This window comes from Malus sylvestris, chromosome 5 (assembly GCF_916048215.2).
Source record: "Malus sylvestris chromosome 5, drMalSylv7.2, whole genome shotgun sequence".
NCBI classification, from domain to species: Eukaryota; Viridiplantae; Streptophyta; class Magnoliopsida; order Rosales; family Rosaceae; genus Malus; species Malus sylvestris.
The window spans coordinates 42,984,409-43,006,023 of record NC_062264.1 but is presented as its reverse complement, the minus strand read 5'-3'; the positions used below and the strand labels follow the sequence as shown (position 1 = coordinate 43,006,023).

Sequence of the window (21,615 nt, the reverse complement as noted above, 5' to 3'; positions counted from 1 at the left end):
AATCCAACGCAAACGGCCGGACCTTTCCACAGAATTGAAATTGGTTGGGCTTTTAGTTGGGCCCTTATTTTTGGGTACATCAATTTGGGCCTTTATAATGTAATTTGAGCCCACAAAATTTGAGGTATCTCTGGAAACTTCGACACTCGTCTGGTTACTTCGACACATTCTTCTCTTTTCCCTTCCCACCTCCTCCTGTTCGTCAAATAATCTCAAGCTGCTACCCAAATTATAAATATTCACAGCCTTCAAACTCTCCACAATTTCGCAAAGATTTTATCAGGAAAATAATAATACCAATAAAATATTAATAATTACAAAGCAAAAACAAGGAGAAAAAAGAAGGAAGAGATGGGTGTGGATTACTACAAGCTTCTGCAGGTGGACAAGAATGCCAACGACGACGATTTGAAGAAGGCTTACAGAAAGCTCGCCATGAAGTGGCACCCTGATAAGAACCCCACCAACAAGAAGGAAGCCGAGTCCAAGTTCAAACAAATCTCTGAGGCGTACGAGGTTCGTTTAATTTCTTCACCATTTTGTTCTTTCGCTTTTTTTTTTTTTTTTTTTTTTTTTTTTTTTTTTGAAGAATTCATATTGGTTATGCTTGAAATATTGTGTTTTTAATCTGATAAGGAAAGATTTTTCATCTGGGTTTTGGACTTCGAAGTTAAATTGCCTATTTTTTTCATGTGAAAATTCCTTAAGCGGCATAAAAATTCAATCTTTTCACGTTCTGTAGATTTTTGCAGGAAGCCCATTTTTTTTTTTTTATCTAAAACTTTCTCAAACAATTGAAAAATCAACGTTGCCACTTTTTTCTAGATTGTAAATTAAACCCAGAAGCTGGAATCTGATTCTGTGTGTTTTAATTTTGCAGGTTCTGAGTGATCCCCAGAAGAGAGCAATCTATGATCAATACGGAGAAGAAGGGCTGAAAGGCCAAGTGCCGCCGCCGCCGGATGCCGGTGGGCCTGGCGGTGGAGCTACCTTCTTCCAAACTGGAGACGGTCCAAATGTGTTTAGATTCAACCCCAGAAACGCCAACGACATTTTTGCTGAGATTTTCGGGTTTTCGAGCCCCATGGGTGGAATGGGAAGTGGAATGGGTGGAATGGGCGGTGGCGGCATGAGGGGTGGAAGGTCTTTCGGTGGAATGTTTGGGGAGGACATGTTTAGTTCGTTCGGAGAAGGCCGGCCCATGAGCCATGCGCCACGAAAAGCTGAACCAATAGAGAAGAGGTTGCCTTGCAGCCTTGAGGAGCTCTATAAGGGGACTACCAAGAAGATGAAGATTTCGAGGGAAATTGCAGATGCAAGCGGGTAAGTTCTTTATTCTTCCTCAGTTTATAGAAGGGAAATGATTTACGCACATCTTTTCATCCTTTCGCGCAATTAGTCATGTTCCTTGATCATCCTTCAATCTTATAGGAAAAGTAGGTGCTCGTGTTTAATTATTCACCAATTTTAACAATGCCAGCATTGTATTGCATTCTAAATTAACGTTAGTTTAATGTAGCGCACGTGCCTTAGCTTAGTTGGTAGGGCTCCCGTCTCGTTGCACTCAAGTTTGAATTTCCTTTTCCGTAGATTAGAATAGTTTAGAATGTCGCATTGGGAAAACAGAATGTTAGTTTGACATGTCTTTTATGTTCTCATCTTTGATGAAGTATTAAAGGAATACATTCGAGTCATCTTTTGTTTTCGTGCTGTTAATTTGATAGCTTGTCAGTCGTATTGCAATTCGTATGATCTATTTTTTCTCAAATCATTTGTCTGGTTTTTAATGACCTTATTCATTGTGTTACGCAGGATGACAATGCCAGTGGAGGAAATCCTAACCATAGAGATCAAGCCTGGCTGGAAAAAGGGAACCAAGATCACGTTCCCGGAGAAAGGAAACGAGCAAGGAAACATGATTCCTGCCGATCTTGTGTTCATAATTGATGAGAAACCACACCCCACATTCACAAGGGACGGGAACGACTTGGTCGTCACGCAGAAGATCACTCTAGCAGAAGCTCTAACAGGCTACACTGTCGACCTGACCACCCTAGATGGAAGGAGCATCACCATCCCCATCACCAATGTGATCAGTCCAAACTATGAGGAGGTAGTCCCTAAAGAGGGAATGCCTGTACCAAAGGACCCCTCCAAGAAGGGTAACCTCAGAATCAAATTCAACATCAAGTTTCCGACGAGATTGAGTCCCGACCAGAAGGCCGGAATTAAGAAATATTTGCCGGCTTGATTCGAATTCGAGCCGCTGTGCTATGCGAAACCAGGGCGCTTGTGAATATTTTTTTGGATGGCTTGGGATGTTTGTGTTACTTGTTTGTTTTGCAAGGTTAAACATATGTTAGTCCAACGGGGGAGAAAAACACTGTCCGTTGGAATTCATCTTTTTCTGGTGACAATGCTTGTGTGAAATAGTACTTAATTAGTCTTATTTAGTCTCTTTCAACAGCTGATGATGTTCATGAAAATTGAATAATCTCAAGGATACGAGTTCCAATCTGCACACTGCGCATTCATTCTTGTTTGTTTCTCTCGTTTTAATTTATTCGTATTTTTTCACATTACCTACATTTTGTGGTTTCGTCACCTTTCAGGTATCGGCCAACATGTCTTCATTCGGGTGTCTTTAGACGTTTTGGTTTTGAGTGTTTCAATGAAAGTCGGATGAAATTATAGAAAGTAAAAAAGACTCTGTCAATGGTGTTTCTTTTGTGATAGATTTGTGGAAGTTAAAAACGTTTTTCTCACTATCCAAAGCGCTTGAGATTTCATTCCTTAGAAGAATTTAAAAGTGCTTATGAGTTATGAAAGTGTTAATTAAAGTGCTAGGTGCATCATCAAGAAACACTTACAATTCAATTGAAGTTCAATCTATTCTACTAAAAGCAATTGCGAGCAGAAGTGATTTTTACAGGAATGGTCCTTGAAAATCTTCCATAAATAAAACTAAAATACAAAGAACATGTGTTGCTTGCGGTTTAAGTAACTTGCTTACCTTTCCATTAGGTAAATAAATGGTTTTGTTACACGCTTACTTGACTTACACGTTACACCGCAAAACTACTGCAGTTCCCCTAATCCAGTACTTCTATCCATACACTACCATTTAACAATTTAATCCATCAAATGGAAAATCTTAATCTAATAATTATAACAGCAAAAAATCAAGATTACCGGAGGCCGGTATCAATTTCCGTTTCCGTCATCAGGATGGGCAGCTACTGAAGCTGCACTATCTAAAATTGTATGCAGCCGCGGGGTATATCAGGTGGTTGCGCAGAGGCACTTCAGATTTCGAGCTTCATTCACTAGAGTCGTCTGAACTTTCCGATTCTGTGCCATCATCGTTTCTCATCGTGTTTGGTAGCATTTCGTCCGAGGCATCGCTCATATCTACATCCCCCTCTGAATCTTCATCTCTCACTTCTTCCATGACATTATTGTCATCTTCTGAAGCATCTATATCGTCGTCACTAGCTTCTACTAAACCCCCGTTCCATCCGCTGGAAGTCCCATCAAATCCAATTTCCCAGTTTCCTTGTTCGTATCCCACTGCTTGGTCGTCGTCTTCTGATTCCAATGCGTCTACTCGTTCAAATCCCTCTCCTTGCTCGTCACCTCTCATATCGATCTTTTCATCATCCCATTCCTCAGCCAAGTTTCTTGGTGATTCTCCTCCACTCTCAGGGCTGCTGCGCATGTCACTCACACGGCCCAGAGGTGTCCCCTCAACAGCCCTGTTCTTCATTCTCCTCTTTCTAACAGTTCGGCGACCCCGTCCGCTCCCTTGTCCCTGCGTTCGCTTTCCCACCGTTCTCAACCCTTGATTCAAATTCTCATTACCCCTAATGTTCTGACGACTTGCAACAGATTTGGGATTACTCACTTTTTTCTGCCACCTTTTACCGCGCCCTTGCTCTCGACCTCCTCTACCACGTCTAAAGCTGTTTCGTCCACTTTTCAGGTGAGTACTGTTTTCTTCCCTCATGTATTCATTGAGGCCTGCTTCAGTTAGTTCAGTCTCACTCCTTGATGTCGGAAGTCTCATAGGTTGATTCTATAGACGAAAAAAACACATGTAAGTTCAATGACACGGTGGAAGTTGTATGACACCACCAACATCAATTCAACATCTATGGGATTTCATAAGAGCTGTATTTTAAAGATTTACATGCTTTTCTGTCATTAAGCTTTACAGAGAGAAAATGGGAAAAACTCACAAGATATTCTCCCACTTCCTTGTCTGTGGTGGGCTCAGCTTTCGCTTGCTTTACATATGTAATTGATGAATCTATCTCAAGAAGCCTCAGAGCCACAGCTGCAGTGGTATGTGGTATCCAAGGAAGTACAGGAACGGATCCACTGGCTAGATAATCGCGAACAACCCCTGGCTGTTTGCAGGAGCCCAGCAATTCCTCCGTCACTGCAAAGTGTGATGACAGAAAGTCTTTCTTCACTGCAGTCTCAACCAGAGTCAATATCTGGAAGGAAGTTTGTACAAAAATGAGTAACTTAACATATAAAAAGTTAGTTTGAGGAATAGACATATGAGGTGCCATGGTCGTACTGGTTAGAAAAATGCAAGTGAAATTGATGGATAAATCTTTCCTCGTGATACTTTCATTTTGTTTGTAAAAGAATAAAAAAAAAAAACCAGGAACACATTCTTTGCAGAAGTTTAGAACAGAATACAGGGTTGACCATAAGAATGAAACAAGAAAAAGGATAGAAACCTGAAGAAGTTCATCCATTGATGATGATGCATTCAGTTTCTCTCCCCACATCTTTCGACGGTCATCAGTCCAAGACAATTGAAGAGCTTCTGGTGGAATAGATACCTGTCGAACAAACAGTGAGTGATATGAAGACTGAATAAAACATCAAGCATGGATTCATGAGATGCCAGCGATGCCCAAGGTGTAAAGCATCAGTATCTCACCTCAACAAGAGCTATTAACGTCTTGAGCAATCTTCTGGCCAAGGGAAGAGAAGTACAAGGAATATCGAAATTCCAAGGTTCCAACATCCTTTTTTCTTTACATTGCATTACATGTTCACCAAAGTCAAAATTTCTGTTGAAAGCATCAAAAGTCTGATGGCAAGTATAGCAGTGGGAATCCTCAAAGTAATAACAATTGAGGCAGACATCGCAGACATCAAACAGCGGTCTGCATCTCTCCTTCCCATATTTCGTGGCACATAAGGTAGATGAATTAGAGCATTCTTTCCACATCCACTTCTGAAAATCTTGATACCTTCTCAAGGCAGCCCTTTTCTCAGTTTCACTTCTGTCAAGCTCAATTCTGAAAGAAGATGAGGTCTGCGCTGTATCAGAGTTCAAAGCACAAACTGCACTTTCAGGGCTGTCAAAATGAGAAGGGAAATCAGGACTAGAATCCATTTCGTCAGCTTCATCTTTAACATGGTTTTTACTTGGGCCTGCATTGTTAGGACGATGCGTATTTTTCTGAACATTCTCCTTGAAGGATGCCTCAATCTTTTGCAACATTAAGCGTAAATGAGATTCCCTAATCCCGCGTGCGTCCAAAGACGTAACAAGAGCATCAAAGGCCTATACAGACAATCAATTAAAAACATTATGATAATAAAGAAACTCTTAAAAGAAACTGAAACAGCATGTCAAAACTAGCAAGCATAAAAATGGTGCCAGCAAGCAGACAAAAACCTATTACAAATGTGGCTTAAGAACCTAAGACATACTGCCAACTGAAACAGCAAGTCAAATCTAGCAAGCATAAAAAGATAATAAGTTTCCAACTTTGCTAAGAAGCTCATGATGCCCGACACAACTTTGATTCGCTTAAAAGAGATGAAGGGGTCAATGCCAATTTATCCTAAAGATAAAATGTAATCTGCATAACCAACAACATTTATTGTGCAGAATTAAACTCCAAAACACTCAGACAAGTAAGTGCTCCTGAAACAGATTATAAAAGCTGTTAAGCATTACCTCTTCAGTGTCAATAAGCCTCCAGCTTCCATTGTTCAATTCAATGAAAATTCTGCCTGAACCAGGGTCATGTCTTGATGCAGATGCAACAAATTGCCAGTATCGATTATGCCTACGATCTTGACCAAGAGGCAGGGACCTGTATGCAAACATCTCCTCTGCTCTATGTGCAATATACGATTTTAATTGTGAGCGCGACCTTTTTGATGCATATGCAAGTTGCTGAGTCAAAAAATTATCAGAACCCATGGAGATATCTTGGGCTGCTGAGGTCCTTTCACCATGCACACCATTAAGCTGATTCTGAACACCTTGTGACCCATGGATTGACTTTTCATTTTCTGCAGTGACTGGAGATGCATCAATGTTCCTGTTATCAACATCCCGTAAGGGACTTAGGCCGTCCTCTACTCCAGTAGCTTGTACTTCAGCTTTGCCTCCCATTAAAGATGGAAAATCTAACCTACCAACATTCTCTTCTTTTAGGCGACTTTTATCCAGCTGTGCCTCTGCCCACATTTGCTTCTTAAGAGCATTTGCAGCTTCTAAGCGATCCTGTTGAATTTTGGTGTCAAATTGAAGTTTTAACACAGAAAGTACGGTAATACATTGATTTCAAAAACTTGTAAGGAAATGTTTACCTCGAGAACAACACGAATGGTATTTCCTTCATTTGCAACACCAATTAAGGCAACAAGACCACTCAGACGCTCTTCCACGCTGAGGTCAGAATACTCCCCTTCTGTAAGTCCTTGAACCCATGACTCACCTGACTTGCTTTCATCAATCTCCATATTTTCTTGGTCAAGATGACTTGTACTAATATCTGCACCCAAAACACACTGTTTTGAGGAAGCACTAGGACAGAATGCATCTTTGGAACCAGTCAATGAGGAGCATAAAACATCCTTATCAAACTCATTTTTCACAGCAAGTCCAACATCATTGCTTAAACTGTCCTTTCCATTTTCTGAGAAACTAATTACTTCATTGTAATCATCAGGGGATTTCTTTGCAACTGATGGAGTAGCTAAATCATCAACTTCAGGATCTTCATCAACTTCACATTCAGAGTCTTCGTCTCTTTCAACCTCATCATTTTCAACATCATCTCTTTCAACATCATCGACATCTTCTGCAGCTAAAATCCCATTTTCAAATATTTGAATTTTCTTCCTGGCTGCAGAAAGTATGGCCTCAGCATCATCAGGATCCTTTCTGTAAGCAGCTCGTACACGGTATGTTGAAGGAGCTATTCTTTCAAAAAGCTTAGTATCTCTTGTCAAAGCAACAGAAATTGACGCTTCAGGAGTCTTGCTTGTTGTCAGGTCCCGAAGGCCAGATTTCTTACAGAAAAAGAACAGATAACGGACAAATAAAAAGAAATCAGGAAAGAGGCACATAAAACTCAATACCAAAAAGACTATTCTTGTCACAAGATTCACAACAGCATTTTTGCTAACAATAAACTTTAGTCACCTGAATCTTGTCTGCAAGATCTAACACTGTTAGTCCCTTATTTCCCTCAAGTGAGAGCACATGAAAAGCTGCAAACTTTACAGTTCCAGGAGTCAACCGGTGTCTAGATCTTCGTGGAGCCAGTAAGCCTTTCTCTTGCATTACTGCAAATGCATTTACAGCTGCAGAACCATTTCTTAGATTAGAAATTGCATCCTGACAACCTTTACCCTGTAATAACAATGGTACTGTGAGTCTTGCAACTTTTAGCAACAAAAATAAAACAGAAGAAATTCCAAATCTTTAATGTCTGAATGTACTAATTTGATTGAAAAAAATATACACAGGAGTAGCCATCTATAAGGTGGCTTAGTGTGAAGTATGAACACACTGCCCAATCTTTAAGTCCAAGACTAAGTCATTGAGCACTGCACTAATCCCAGTCATCAAGCTAGGTATGAATGAAATTCATATGGGTTTCTTTGTAGTTCTCATCAAGCAAAGTCTGAACTTCGTCATATCATAGAGTTCAACTAACAAATCAAACCTAAGCAAAGCCAAACATCAAAGTTTTGATGCTCTTCCTTGTTTTGACGCTCTTCCTTCGAACTAGGAGTCTAGGATGCCAGTTTAACTTGAATTCAAACTTCTATGGATACAAATTTCAGCTTTCTTTTTTACACTACTCTTGACTGATGCAGTAGATAAATTCCTTTCAAAGAAAGATAATAAAGAATTGAAAGAGAACCTCGTGATTATCAGGTGTGTATGACCATGCGATACTCCTTTTCTTCAGCTGTGGCCCAAATCCAGCAGAGAGTGCTAGTTGACGGAATATTTCAGGCCATGTCAGCAGACTTAAGTGCTGCTGCCAGTTCCGTATATCAAAGCCCCATGCATAAGCCTGAAACGGATAGTTCCAAGAAATATTAGGAAAAAGCATCAAAATCAGCAAACAAAGTAACTGCGTCCATGAAGAGAGTGGGGGATTACTCCTTCAACAATCTGTGGGTGTCCACCTCCAGGATTAGCAGCACCATTTTGATTTATTCCTAATCCAGTAGGAGTCCTTGCAACATCTTCAATATCTTTGATAATCAACCTCAAGAGAGCAACATGGATCTCTCCTAACAACCTTGAATCCTAATATCAAAATTGTACGAAGTATATGAGCAGCAGAAAACATATGGACAAATAATTAGAAAGCATAATTTTGAAATAAAATAACTCAATGGTGGCTCACATAGTCATGAAATGCTTGGACAAACTCATCAAGAGTAAAAGGCCATAACTCGAGAACATCAGCAAAGGTAATTAAGAATCTCCAAACCTGTCACCATCACAATTCAAACATCAGATTAGAGGCATTAATTCAAATACCAGAAACAAAGAATCTACTAAAAGTAACATGCATATGACCAGAGAACAATTAACGTACAATTGCAGACACAAAACTAAAAACTGTGAGATCACAAGCCAATAAGACAGTCACATACACCAAACGATCACTTGATTAAATACTAGAAGTCTAGAATAGGACCAAAAGTAACTGTCACCAGAATCGCAACTATCGTTGGAGATCGAACGACATCTTTTACAAGTGATAATGAGTCTCCTGTACTAAATATGAAGTGTTAAAAAGCATAGTTATAGGTCCATGAAACCTAAAGAATAAAAGCATGTCATCATTTTACCACAACTAGGAAACACATTCAAGACCAAGTAGTAAGAGAAGTACAGTGAGACTATCGCAATAGCCAGAGGCTGGACCATTGATATTACTGACTATGCTGTGTGCACAAGAAATACTGTACCCATAAATCGTACAAGAATAGTTAATATCAGCATATATGGTACTTTTAATAGCTCATATAATAAGAAAAAGGAAGAACGCACCATGAGAAGGTTACCAATATTCGCCTCTGAATTGATCCATGGCTGAATTGTAAATGGTCTTTTTAACTGCACAGACCTAGGTGGGAATGCAACCAAAGAATCTGAACCACAAAAAAACGCGTCATTGAATTATTTTATAGAGACAGACAATAATGAGATGCGCAAGTACACTATTAAATATTTTATGAATACTTGTGGGTGGTTTCAGGTCGATTAAATATTCATAAGTTATCAGCGCACTGAATTTTATTTATTTTTTGCTCAATTTAGTACATCAAAAGTCCTAAATCTGTCAGCATCAAGCTTATTTCACTGAATTTAAGGAGATTCAAAAGATTTAACTTCAAAATTCTCAGAATAAGTGCCAGAGCAGTACAACAATTGGAAGGATACAAAATAGCATGGTAGATCAGATGGATTTACTATAAAGGGCTAGAAGATATACTTAGGTACTTCAAGCAGCCATGTTAAGGGTTAATAGAAGGATTCATGTTACCAAGCAACGCCTACCTCTGAATGCATCAAGGTTTTGCAGGGTGTCAAGATCAATACAAATAATGGAGGATAAACCCTTGCTTGTAGCAGCCAACTCCATTAATTCTAGTTGTTCATCCTCAATAAGCTCCATAGACTCTTTAGCAAGCCTGCGTGCAGTCGCCTTCTCAAGTGCAGCTTTGCGTTTCACTACCTCTCTCTCTTTGCGAAGCTCTTCCTTCTGCCTCCTTTTCTCAGCCTACAAGATAAACCCAGAGGGGTTAAGAATCTATTATTCTATGCTGAAAAATCAAAGATACATCACATATGCATTACATTTGTAGGACCTCGAACTTACTCTTATATATTCTTTCTGTAAAAACTTTTCCCTTCGTTCAATTTCACGTTTTTGCTCACGCTTTAATCTCTCTTCCTCGCGTTGCCTCTCACGCATCAACCTCTCTTCTTCTTTTCGTCTCTCACGGTCTTGTTTTTCCATTTCCTTCCTCATTCGTTCCTCATTCTATAAACAGAAAAATCAAAATATCAGCATACGAATTGCTATGCTTCAGAAACAATTGTTTAGGACTTAAAAATAGAACCTTTCTCCTCAGAATATCTTGTTTCTCCAGCTCCTTCCGGATCCGCAACTCATGAGCTTCAACTTCTTTAGCGATTCTCGCTTCTTCACTCTACAAGGTGCAACTGGTTAAGTCCTTGGTTGAGAAAATATACTATTATACTAAAGTTAACTGCACAAGTATACCTTGCGTTTCCTCTCCATTCTCAGAATAGAGTCATTAATTTGACCTTCAGATAATACATTAGAGTTTTCCAGCGCAGGTGCAACAACAGGGGGATCACTAAACTGAGTATTTACCCTCACGTTAGTGAAGGAGTCCCTTTGTGCTACACTGCCATCATCAACAGGAGATGTGTAGGGCACTACTTGCCTCTCCTGCTGAGACAGAAGACGAACACGTGACGCATGACCATGGACACCATGAACCCTTGACAATGGCTCATTTCCAACAGCAAATGACGAAGTTCTTGCAGTTGGGCCATCAATTGCTGAATCGTGAAAATGAGATTGAGAGACTTGTCCGTATGCATCAGACCGAATACTGGAGTGATCTTGAAGAAAGGGATATTCATGGATAGCCCTTGGCGTAGCCTGAGATGAAAACTCATTCTAATTCAATGATTCATCCAAAAGAAATTGAGGATACATAAAACATCCAAAATTACATGCATTAGAAAAAGATAAAGAGTACCAACAGTACAAAATCAATTCAAATGCATTAGATCCCACAACAGGAAGCAAAAGGGAATGAGAGAGAGAGAGAGAGAGAGAGAGAGGGAGGGAGGGAGAGAGTATCCAGACAGCGAATAATGAGTTGTTTTGTTACCAGTCATGCAACTAAACCCAATTTTAAATCACCCTTATAAAATTAAGTTACGAAGATTTGGACAAAGATGCAAATACTCTTGCTAAGATTTCAAACTCAGACTTCTTGAAGCCAGTTCAATCGAATTAGAGTTCTAAACTGGCAAGGAAACTCTAGATACTGCTGAAGTCATCGAACGATACTCAAGTGAGAACTGCAAAAGAATACCACCTACCCTATGTTTGTTCGACTCCCCACAACATTATCTTGTGGTTTTAAGTTTTAAAGGTTGACACATGCTAATGAAAAAAGCAGTACATGTATACCACTTAACGGTTCACCAGCATCTTATATAGTAGATGTTATCCATACTGCACATGCCATCATATGGTGTATAAAAAATAATAGATTTATCAAAGAAAAAGAAACAGACTTTAATTGGTTTTGCATCATGACGCTCATATTTGCCCTCCAAAGCATGGGCAGACCGCTTATGCTGCTCCGCAACTGCTTCACCAAGTAAAGAATCAAAAGGGTTAGCATGAAACCTAATTGCATACAAAAATCATTCCAATAACAGAAAATAATATGCTAGGGTAATAATGTGGCTTTAATCAATCACTAAAGCATATATTTTCACATTTTAATTTGGGTAGTAGTCCATATTTTTAGACCACCACAAGATGAGAAATTTGAAACTCAAGTTTTTTACTGAACTACCATGAAGCATAAAGCCTTCAAAGCAAATGAGAATGTTAAACCACACTAGAAACCGATGACAAACCAACTAGTAATCTTAATTATCAGAAAAAACTGGTGAACTGAGTAGCAAGTGTGATCTGAATGTCGGAAAACTTGCAAAGCGCATGATTGCTGAAATAAAGCACACCTATTGACACATTTAAACATGGCAAAAAGAAAGTCATGAAAATAGTTTCTGTTTATCTTATGGAAGGGAGCACAAAATACAAATATACACTGATAAAAACAGACCCAACATTAACTCACTAAACAATAATATGCACAAAATTCTCTGAATAATGTTGCAATCCAATCCCACATAAGTCAAGTACAAGGCATTGCTCAATTGACCTGTAAAATCAATAAGGCAACCCAGTAATTATACCTAGAGGTGCCCCAAATGCATCGGGCGGCAAAGGATCAAACTCTATCCCGAGAAGCGGGCCATCTTCCCTCAATGGCTCTCCCAATTGAGCTTCCACACAAGCAATGGCCCTGAGCTCCAAGATCGACTGTGGCGACTCATAATACCTCCTCCCCCTCATTGGAATGTCATCAGCCACACCCCTAGCCACCACATTCCGCAACTCCGCGTGACCAAAGGGGCTTGACCCGGAGCCTGAACCGGACCCATAATCACTACCCGGCTCTGACCCATGAGCCAAATCATCAATGGGGGGCTCAGGCAAAGCGGCTACCAATTTCCGCTGCTTCTTCGGTGGACCCCCTTCCTTCTTGTCCTTCAGCCTTCTGTGACAGAACCACATCTGCAACTGCCGATCGGAAAGCCCTAATTTTTCCGATAGCTCAGCCCTAATCGCCTCCGACGGGTAGGTCTCCACTGATCAAAACACAAAAATAAAAAAATAAAACTTCAATTTCCACAGAATCCAAAACAAACATTACAAAAAAAAAAAAAATCGAGAAATCAAACTTACATGCATATGCTTTCTCAAGGGTTTCGAGCTGAAAGGGGGTCTTCATCTGGCGCTTGGGCTTGCTCTGCCCCTCACTGGAATTGTTAAGTTTACTATTGCTCTCATGATTTTTATTCTGATTTTCTCCCTCCGACGCCGCCTCCATTGAAATCGAGACCGAGATCTGGGATTCCACCCAAATCTTCCGCCTTTCAATCCCTCAAACCTTCAAACTTCGAAACCCTAATCCCCGAATTGTCATAAAAAACTGGGTCTTCGTAAAGAATCCGATTTCCTTCTCCTTTTTCTCTCTCTCTCTCTAAAACTCTCGTTCGTTCTTTCTCTCTCTAAAAACAAAATACCGTAACAGTCAAGGAAGAAGAGATCGAGAAGAAAGAGAGGCGTAGAATTATCATGATGGAATATTAAGAATACGAAGAATAAACATTTTGGAATAATAAATGTTGAATTTTTTACGGGGATTGAAAAGAAAACACAGCAACAAACATTAACATCAAAAACAAAAACAAAAACAATGAATAATATTAATAATATCGAAAAATAGGAAAAGGGAAAATCAGGACGAGGAACATGTTTTTTAAAACAACAACAGTATTCCCTCCTCGCTCTAATTCTAATTCCACCACCTTCCATAATTTTCTTTTTCTCTCACTTTTTTCTATTTCTAAATTTTTTGTCTTTTATTAAAATTCAGACGATTGATGCTACTTTCATGTTAAACGGGGCCTTTTCAGTTTTTAATTCTGCGTATATTTTATTATTTATTGAATTTTCAACTTTTTAAGGTTCTTTCTTTCTTCAGGTTTTTTTTGTTTTGTTTTATGTTTATGTTTTTTTGGTTCAGTGATGTTAAATACGTTATTGCAAATTGCATCGTATCAGATCGTGTGCGTGCGTGTTTGTTTGATGTTTATCCAAGGGTTCTTGGTGTTCGTTGGTTTGGATTCTGTGCGTTCGTTGGATGCGATCTTCTCATTGGGCGCGCGATGAACGACCATATGTTTCTGCTTTCCTCTGTTTGTGGGCCCCGTGTCTGCTCTGTACACAATTGGGCTGGGCTTCTGTGAAGTGTGTTGATCAGAAAGTAGGCTTTAGATGATACCCAAAATCGAAAAAAATTTCATTGTGACGGGACTATGCGTGGTACATCACGTGTTTTTACATAAGTAGTGGGAAATTGTATTTTTTAAGTTATTAACATTTTAGCATATATATTCCACTATTTATATAATGACATGTGATGTACCACTCGTGTTCCAGTCACACTGAAAAACCTCTCCTCAAAATCTTTTTGTGGCCTCTATGTGACTTATCTTATTGAGTGATACGTGTCCATTAGGGGTGGGCATGGGCCGGGCCGGGCCCAAATTTGGAGGAACCGGACCTACCCGTTTTAAAATGTAACGGGCCGGGTAGAGAGATTTTGAATTTAGGAACCAGACCTAACCCGGCCCGTTTTAAACGGGCCGGTTCGGGACGGGTCTACGGGTCCAATTACTCTTTTTTTTTTTTTTTTTTTTTTCTGGGTCTGACATTGGGCTGCTTTTTTTTATTACCAACAACACATTCACATTTACAAGGCCAAATACAATAGGACAACGAAACCAAGCCCAGCATAAAAAGCCCTAACACCTTCATCCTCTGCCGCTGCACCCTCCGCCACTGCTGCCATTAGAAGGACAACCAAACTCGAACCAGTGGCCTGAAATCAAGCCAAATCGAGCTCCCAAAGCGGATAAAAAGACGATTTCAACAAGTCCTGCAAGATCCTTCACAGCATGATTTTCCAAAATTTAGTAAAGCAAGTAAATTCTTATTCTTTCATTAAAAAAAAAAAAAAAACTCTTGACAAATCAAAACCACAAAGAATTGATACTTGGATGCTCAAAACCCTAACTGAGAATCAACTATTAGATAGCTAACTGAACAAAGTTGTTGTACACATAGCAATTCAAAGAATAACCTCTACACACGTATTATACTTGATCCCCATCTAAAATCATTAAACCCAGATCGTAAAATAATCAGAATTAGCTAGAAAAACCATAACTATTATCATATATGAGAAAAAGCAATAAAATTGAAATCCCAAATTAAACAAATCGAAAAACCGTAGCTCGAAAATTCAATTTTTCATCTGGATAACATGCAATTCAAATAAAAATTAAAACTCTCCATCTGGGTTCCTTTCAATTCTACCCAACAATACTGAAATGCGAAATTAGGCATACCTGTTAGCTGCTGTAGTCGCTGAACCGCTTAGATTATGGTGGTGTTTTCGACGGCGATGATGGGTGGTCACGATTGGGAGAAGAGTCAGGAGACGACGGCGATAGTGGTGTTGTGGGAGAGGAGATTGAGAATCGAGAGGGAGGACTCTAGGAGAGAGAGATCGAGAGGGAAGACCCTGGGAGAAAGAGATCGAGAGGGAAGACTCTCGGAGATAGAGATAGAAAGGGAGGACTCGGGAGAATCAACGAATCGAGAAGGAGGACTCTGGGAGAGAGAGATCGATAGGGAAGGCTCTGGGAGAGAAAGATCGAGAGGGAGGACTCGGGAGAATCGACGAATGGAGAAGGATGACTTTGGGAGAGAGAGATCGATAGGGAAGACTGAAAGAGATATAGAGATCGGCAGGGAGGGACTCGGGAGGACTCGGAAGAATCTTCTAGAAAGCTGAGATGTGCGTTTGTGAGATTTGAGTGTGTGTGAAAGAGATATTTGAGAGTGTGTGAGGTTTGCAAATGGTTCGGGCCGGGGGCCCGCGACTTCAAAAAATTGGAACCAGCCCGCCCCTTTGTTTACTTAGACCCGCCCCGCCCCGTTTTGTATCTAAAAGAATACGGACCCGCCCCGTACCCGCCCCGAACCGCCAATACCCGCCCCTACCCACGGGTCCAGGACCCGTTTGCCCACCCCTAGTGTCCATTCATTTAATCTCTTTAGTAAAAAATAAGAACAAAAGATAAATTAAGTCAAAATGACACGTGTCACTCAATAAAATAGGTCATAGAGATGGCTCAGAGAATTTTGGATGCAGAATATTTGAACTCGCTTTAGATATAGCGTGACGTGAGTTGAGAGAGAAATGATTTGAATTTGAGGCATTTTTAACATTTGAAGATAAAAATATATCATTTTTGTGGCGTGCTAGCATTTTTTTTTCCTTTAAGGACATCTTTGGTGATCTATACTGAATCGGACTCTGTATATCATATTGATTACAAATTTACAATTAACTAACTTCACAACCCACCATTGTTAAAAATAGATCTGAATAAATATCAGAATTAGTCCCTTAAAACGAATAAGGAGGAGGAGGATGATGACAACGATGAGGGTGTCCGGCACCTTGTTGATTCGAACGATTTGAAACCCATGACTAATGGTTAGGTACGTAGTCATATTTTTTCTAGACAAGTACCTATGATTCTTTATTCCTTCTATAATATAGATAACCACCACACCGCACATATGTCGGAATCCATATCCAATTTGATCCGATCAATCAAGCATGCCCTAAGTTGCTTATACTGCATTTTCGTAGTTCTAAGTGACAATTGGAATTGTGTTTTTTCAATTATAAGATGTATCAGATTGTTCATTTGGCTCTTAGAGCTCGTGGCAAGTTTGTGATCACCAATGAGAAAATGACTAACTAGAAGCATTTAGTAGAGAATACAATCCTTTCCCAAAATTTTGTGGTTCTCTTCTCTCCACTCGAGTATCTTGAACCATCTTTTTAAGGTCTTTTTATAGAACTTGGAAGGTCCTTATCCTCACCTTTGCTTTAGTGGCTAAATCTCAATGTTCTTAATTCCTCGTAGAAAAGTACGTCTATAGTTGGAGCCCAGTGTCTCAACTTCCAATCGCCTCAAAACACTTACTTGCAACCAAGTGATCGAACAACTATTCTTACAAGCTCGCAACCAAGTGATTTGAGGCTTATCCGTGTAGAGAGTTGTAGGAACAATTGTCCAATCACTTGTCATGAAGACTGTAGGGAAGAGAGGAAGAAGAAGATGCAACGTGAAACAAATATCTACACAACTGATATCATGTAGAATTAAGAACCGCATGACTATTGGGAGAAAGAAATAAATACAACATAAAGGCCATGTAAACAAAGAATGTGATAAAGAAGTAACTGCATAACATATGTTTCTGCACGTACTATTGAGAGTGGACTCGCACATAAAATCGTCATTGAAATTGATACTTTATTCATTTCCAAACAACATGAGACTATTACAAATTAGAATGTCTGTGTACTCTCAATCAATGGAAAAAAAGAGGGGGGGGGGGGGTAGGGAGGAGGGGGGGAAGAAAACAAACTATGACATAGATAATAGATGCTCAATTTGCTACTTATGAAGGGAATTTATGAAATTTACAATGCATGGTTCCCTCCGTGTCCGTTCTTCATTCCTCCTCACGCAGCTTTCCCTTGCTGGATTTCAGGAAAGAAAAAGAAAAATAGAGTCAAAAGAACAATAAATGGTGCATATAGCATTAGGTTAACTGATAAGATCAATCTTCAGAAAAACGCATATGAGCAGAAGTGCTTCCTACATAAGCAGTCCCAAGCGGCGGTTCTAGAATTAGTTTAAAGGCAACTCCAAACATGCATGAATGCAGACATTGGATGCCAGACAAAATGTATATCAAACAAGTGCCACATGCATGAACTATCTACTTAGCTATATCTAACTCACTCGTTTCTCTTCTTCTATCTTGGCCTTGAGGTAAGAGTAGATCGCCACTCCTGCAATTGCAATGCCAGTTCCAATACCAGTTTGTGTTGAAATCTTGTTACCTGCGAGCACCGATAAAAATTAGTTATGAGGTCAAATTTTCATTGATCTAAAAAACGAAGTTGAAGATTGTCGGACATAAAATCATTACCAAAGACCACGATTGAGAAGCCAATCACAAACACACGCTTCAGCACGTTTCCAACTGCGTGCGTAAGAGGCGCCACTCTCTCCAGGGTGTTGGTAGCCAACTGATAGTTTGGAAAAACATAAACGGTTCGTATGATTTCATAACAATTGAATTCCAGTGAGAAGATTATGCTACTGCTACAACACGAAGTAAAGAAAACACATATACCTGGTTATAGAGATGGTAAAACAATCCCACCCAGAAGAGATCGGTGACGAACTTGACAAGTCCTACTTTAGCAATTGCATCATTGAAACCATACTTGATTAGTTGAGGTCCCTCTACCTATTGACGAGAGACAGGACATGGAGCCACAATTCATCAAAATTATTATTTCAGTTGCAGAATCAAACTACCACAGTTCTCAAGAGAAGTATACTCACGATGAGAGCAGGTGGAATGCAGACGAAGAGTGCAATGATTGAAATATAGGCATATAGATTTGTACTATCCATATCAGTCTGCAGAAATAACAAAAAAGTTATAAAGGAAAATTAACTTCAAGAATTCAAAACGTAAAGTTAGAGAAACTCACCATGGCTTTCTTTGAATAGATACTCCTGTAAGTGAAGGAGATATTTGAAATCATAGCACTAATGAAGCCAAGCCAGTTGAACGACAACTCAGTCAGCGATGCCATCGACACACCTGCATTTTAAAACCATGGAAAACCAACTTACGTGACAATAAATTTATGTGTTTGAAGAAATGATTCATCGAAATAATGAGTCACACATTGATATCCACGCATTTGGTTAAATGCCAGATAATATGATTACAACAACTGAACGAACATAAATAGAAGAGCATACCAATAACAACAGGAGCCAGGGACAGCCATAGAGACAAGGGGATTGATTGTCCGAGTACAAATTGCGAAGCAGCAGCATTGAAGAATGGCTCAAGAGCTGAAACAAATAAATCCGACGTTAATCCAACATTAATTATATACAGTCATTTATTGTTCTCCGAAATCTTTTAGAGCATAAAATTTGTGCTCTCACCTTTGATTGTATGTGTGAATGAGACAGCAACGGCTGCAAACGAGACGTTGCTGGTGACGTGGCCAAGTGCATGGCACACTGCCACTGGGATAAGCAGCTTCAAGAGGTTTGCATCCATTGGCTGCATGGAGAGAAACACCAGTCACATACACTAAATGAAGAGTTACCAGAATTCTCATTTCAAGTGAACCAAACAGAGATTTGCATATATGAGTTAGGCCAGTTTGCCTGTCCTAACTCTCGAGTTTTTTTTCTTTCCAATATCGTAACTCTCAAGTTCGAATCATCCTTTATTTCTTCGAGCAATAATTTACACAACATTTAAGTAGTTCACTTACAGCGCGTTTGGGAAGGCCCACAGCCCAGCTGATCAAACAGTACACAACTCCGACAGCCAAGTGCACGACGGACACAAAACTGCACCCACACAGAACAAAAAACTCACTTCTTTAGAAGAAGCCGAAACTAAAATAACTAGAACAGGCTTGAGATATAGACATATATGGATATGTTATTGTGACTGTATTTTAAATCAATTGTCCACTATAAAACAATTAGCTTCTTTATGTAATAGTGTACGATTTAAAATACAGCACAACAACATCTCGTTAAACAAAATTATACGTTTAGTTTCCTTGCAGAACAGTGGACGATTTAAAATATAACACAGTAACGTCTCGTTGCATGAAAAAAAAAAAAAATTGAAAATGGCACACTTACTATGGATACGGAAAGTAATTGTAGATCTTCTTGTTCATGATGTTGAAAATTACGTTCAGAAAATACCTGCAAACCAAGGACAAATCCGTAATTCCCGACACAATGATTACTAAAAAATAAATCCAAATTAATTTTAAACTGTTTCAACAGTTTATGATAAGCCGTTAAATTGTAGACGACGCGCGGGAGTCCGTACCACATGAAGAAGAAGAAGCCGGTGAGGATAAACGGGTACTTGCCGAAGAACCCGATCGGCGCCACCTTCGCGTCCCTGTAACACCACCGTGTCAGAAAGAACCGGCAAACACACACAAAAAAACTCATTAGTTCGGAGGCTGACGCGGGCGAGTCAGACCGAGATAGAACGGAGGAAACGGACCTCACCCGGCGGAATCTCCTTCAGCCGGCGACGAGGCCGCGGTTTTGCACGGCCGGAGAATCTCCCTCTTCATCGGCGACGCCTCGAGCAGCAGCGCCGGGCGGAGCTGCCTCCCCCATATGAGGTTCCCGCCCTCGCTCACGGCCCCGATTGGCCGGGCCGAGACGAACGGGACGGCGCCGTTCTCTCTGTGGGATGGCTTGCGCTGGTAGGGGAGTGGTGCGAATGCGGTGGCGCGTGAGAACACCCGCGACTGCATGATTGATGTGGAGAGAGAGAGAGTGCTTAGAGACAGAGAGAGTGGCGAATGCGGATTGGCAAGATGCAGTGAACTCTTATTAGTTGTTCCGAGCAGACAAGTGACAGATGGAAACGAACCAGTTGGAGGAGAACGAAGGCGGTTTATTTCTTTTGTGTTCGCGCGGTTCTGCTCTTCTACAACGCGAGCACGTTAGTGAAGTACATCCGCGGCTACGATTAGGTAAAGGTTGGTTTGAAATTTGCTTATGCACATCTTTTGTTCGTAAGTGCTTATAATATAAGTGCCTTACGTACAAAAAATGTTGAAATTCATATTATAAAACCTGTGCATCCTCAAAGCATTTAGTATGTGTTTTTTACTTCGTGTTCGATTCATAAAATTTTACGTTTGCAATTGGAATTGTTTATATTGTAAATCATCTTGTAAAAGTTACCTCTACGATCATTTAATAAAAGTTTGAAGTTTTATGAATCGGCCGAGGAGGAAATCATCGTCAACTTTTATGGAGCCAAGTTAATTACATAAGATGGGGGGAGGAGCATGGGAGGTTACGGTGTGGGTGGGATAGGGAATAAGGGAGACGCATGGGGATGTGAAATGGGAGAGGTGGGGCCCTGCTTATCCCCAGCGTAAGGCGTACGAGCGACGAGAATGCGAGTTGATTTGGATCGCCTTATCCTTTCTGTTTCCTTAATTCCCTTTCCGGTGCGGAACTGTTAATTAATTCCCTTTCCTCTCAACTGTTTCTCACGGGAATCAAATTCTTGGAAAAAAAATTCAACCAAAAAAAAAAAAAAAACATATAAAGCTTTGATGATTTTTGTGTAAGAAATTTCACAAGCCTTGGTAACAAAAAAAATATCTCATAACATATCTCATCAATCATGGCTAGCATATAAGTCGAAGTCATCTCTAATGACCTATACGACATATTCATATCTAATCACATATCACATCAATTCAACTAATATCGTATACTTACTTGAACTTACCTAAACTTACCTGAACTTACATATGTGTCATGAGTTCACCTTTGCACTTCAGAGCGTTCACAATAATTATGTGCAAGGAATATACGTATGGATATGCCATGATGAAATCTAAACTTAAAACATGTCATAATATTTCCAGATATATAAACATATAAACAATTGGTCTAGAATGTCTAAACTGTAGTGCCTCATTCCCAAACTATTTACTTTTGAGAGTAATCATCGATGATAAGCCTAATTAAACACTAGTTAAATTAACTATCAATTAATTCCTTCTCATTACTTCAATTTCTTGATTATTCACGCAATGATTTATGATCAACATTTACCCACTAAAACATAGGGTCAAATCTTATTCTCTTTCCACCAATGTCCCTCAAACTACTCAATTTCCCAAACTAGACTATTGTCTCGATTATTCGTTCTCATT

At 39.8% G+C, this 21,615-nt stretch overlaps 3 protein-coding genes across 5 annotated transcripts; 1 reads left to right on the top strand and 2 right to left on the bottom strand.

The window, feature by feature from the left end:
• The first annotated feature begins 172 nt into the window (after positions 1–172).
• Positions 173–2,521, top strand: LOC126622293 (uncharacterized). Its single transcript, XM_050290986.1, has 3 exons — positions 173–516; positions 881–1,323; positions 1,813–2,521. Exons 1-3 carry the CDS (start codon positions 352–354, stop codon positions 2,249–2,251), a joined length of 1,047 nt encoding a protein of 348 aa, XP_050146943.1. The 5' UTR covers positions 173–351; the 3' UTR covers positions 2,252–2,521.
• Positions 2,522–2,995: 474 nt separating this feature from the next.
• On the bottom strand, positions 2,996–13,569 carry LOC126622291 (homeobox-DDT domain protein RLT1-like). 2 transcript variants are annotated; one of them, XM_050290980.1, is made up of 18 exons: positions 12,885–13,569; positions 12,332–12,787; positions 11,639–11,715; positions 10,584–10,991; positions 10,420–10,509; positions 10,176–10,340; positions 9,854–10,076; positions 9,344–9,444; positions 8,691–8,777; positions 8,441–8,590; positions 8,196–8,351; positions 7,469–7,678; positions 6,631–7,335; positions 5,990–6,544; positions 4,958–5,590; positions 4,752–4,856; positions 4,239–4,499; positions 2,996–4,075 (listed from the first exon to the last, which is right to left on the bottom strand). In XM_050290980.1, exons 1-18 carry the CDS (start codon positions 13,027–13,029, stop codon positions 3,320–3,322), a joined length of 5,283 nt encoding a protein of 1,760 aa, XP_050146937.1. In that variant the 5' UTR covers positions 13,030–13,569; the 3' UTR covers positions 2,996–3,319. The 2 variants fall into 2 exon arrangements, with proteins under 2 accessions (XP_050146937.1, XP_050146938.1); XM_050290981.1 differs by having other exon boundaries at positions 11,639–11,712; positions 12,885–13,567.
• Positions 13,570–17,017: 3,448 nt separating this feature from the next.
• On the bottom strand, positions 17,018–20,391 carry LOC126622290 (triose phosphate/phosphate translocator, chloroplastic). 2 transcript variants are annotated; one of them, XM_050290978.1, is made up of 12 exons: positions 19,937–20,391; positions 19,749–19,823; positions 19,553–19,618; positions 19,171–19,249; positions 18,833–18,953; positions 18,641–18,736; positions 18,364–18,476; positions 18,212–18,289; positions 17,997–18,113; positions 17,790–17,889; positions 17,600–17,700; positions 17,018–17,334 (listed from the first exon to the last, which is right to left on the bottom strand). In XM_050290978.1, exons 1-12 carry the CDS (start codon positions 20,188–20,190, stop codon positions 17,317–17,319), a joined length of 1,218 nt encoding a protein of 405 aa, XP_050146935.1. In that variant the 5' UTR covers positions 20,191–20,391; the 3' UTR covers positions 17,018–17,316. The 2 variants fall into 2 exon arrangements, with proteins under 2 accessions (XP_050146935.1, XP_050146936.1); XM_050290979.1 differs by having other exon boundaries at positions 19,932–20,080.
• Between the last annotated feature and the right edge of the window lie 1,224 nt (positions 20,392–21,615).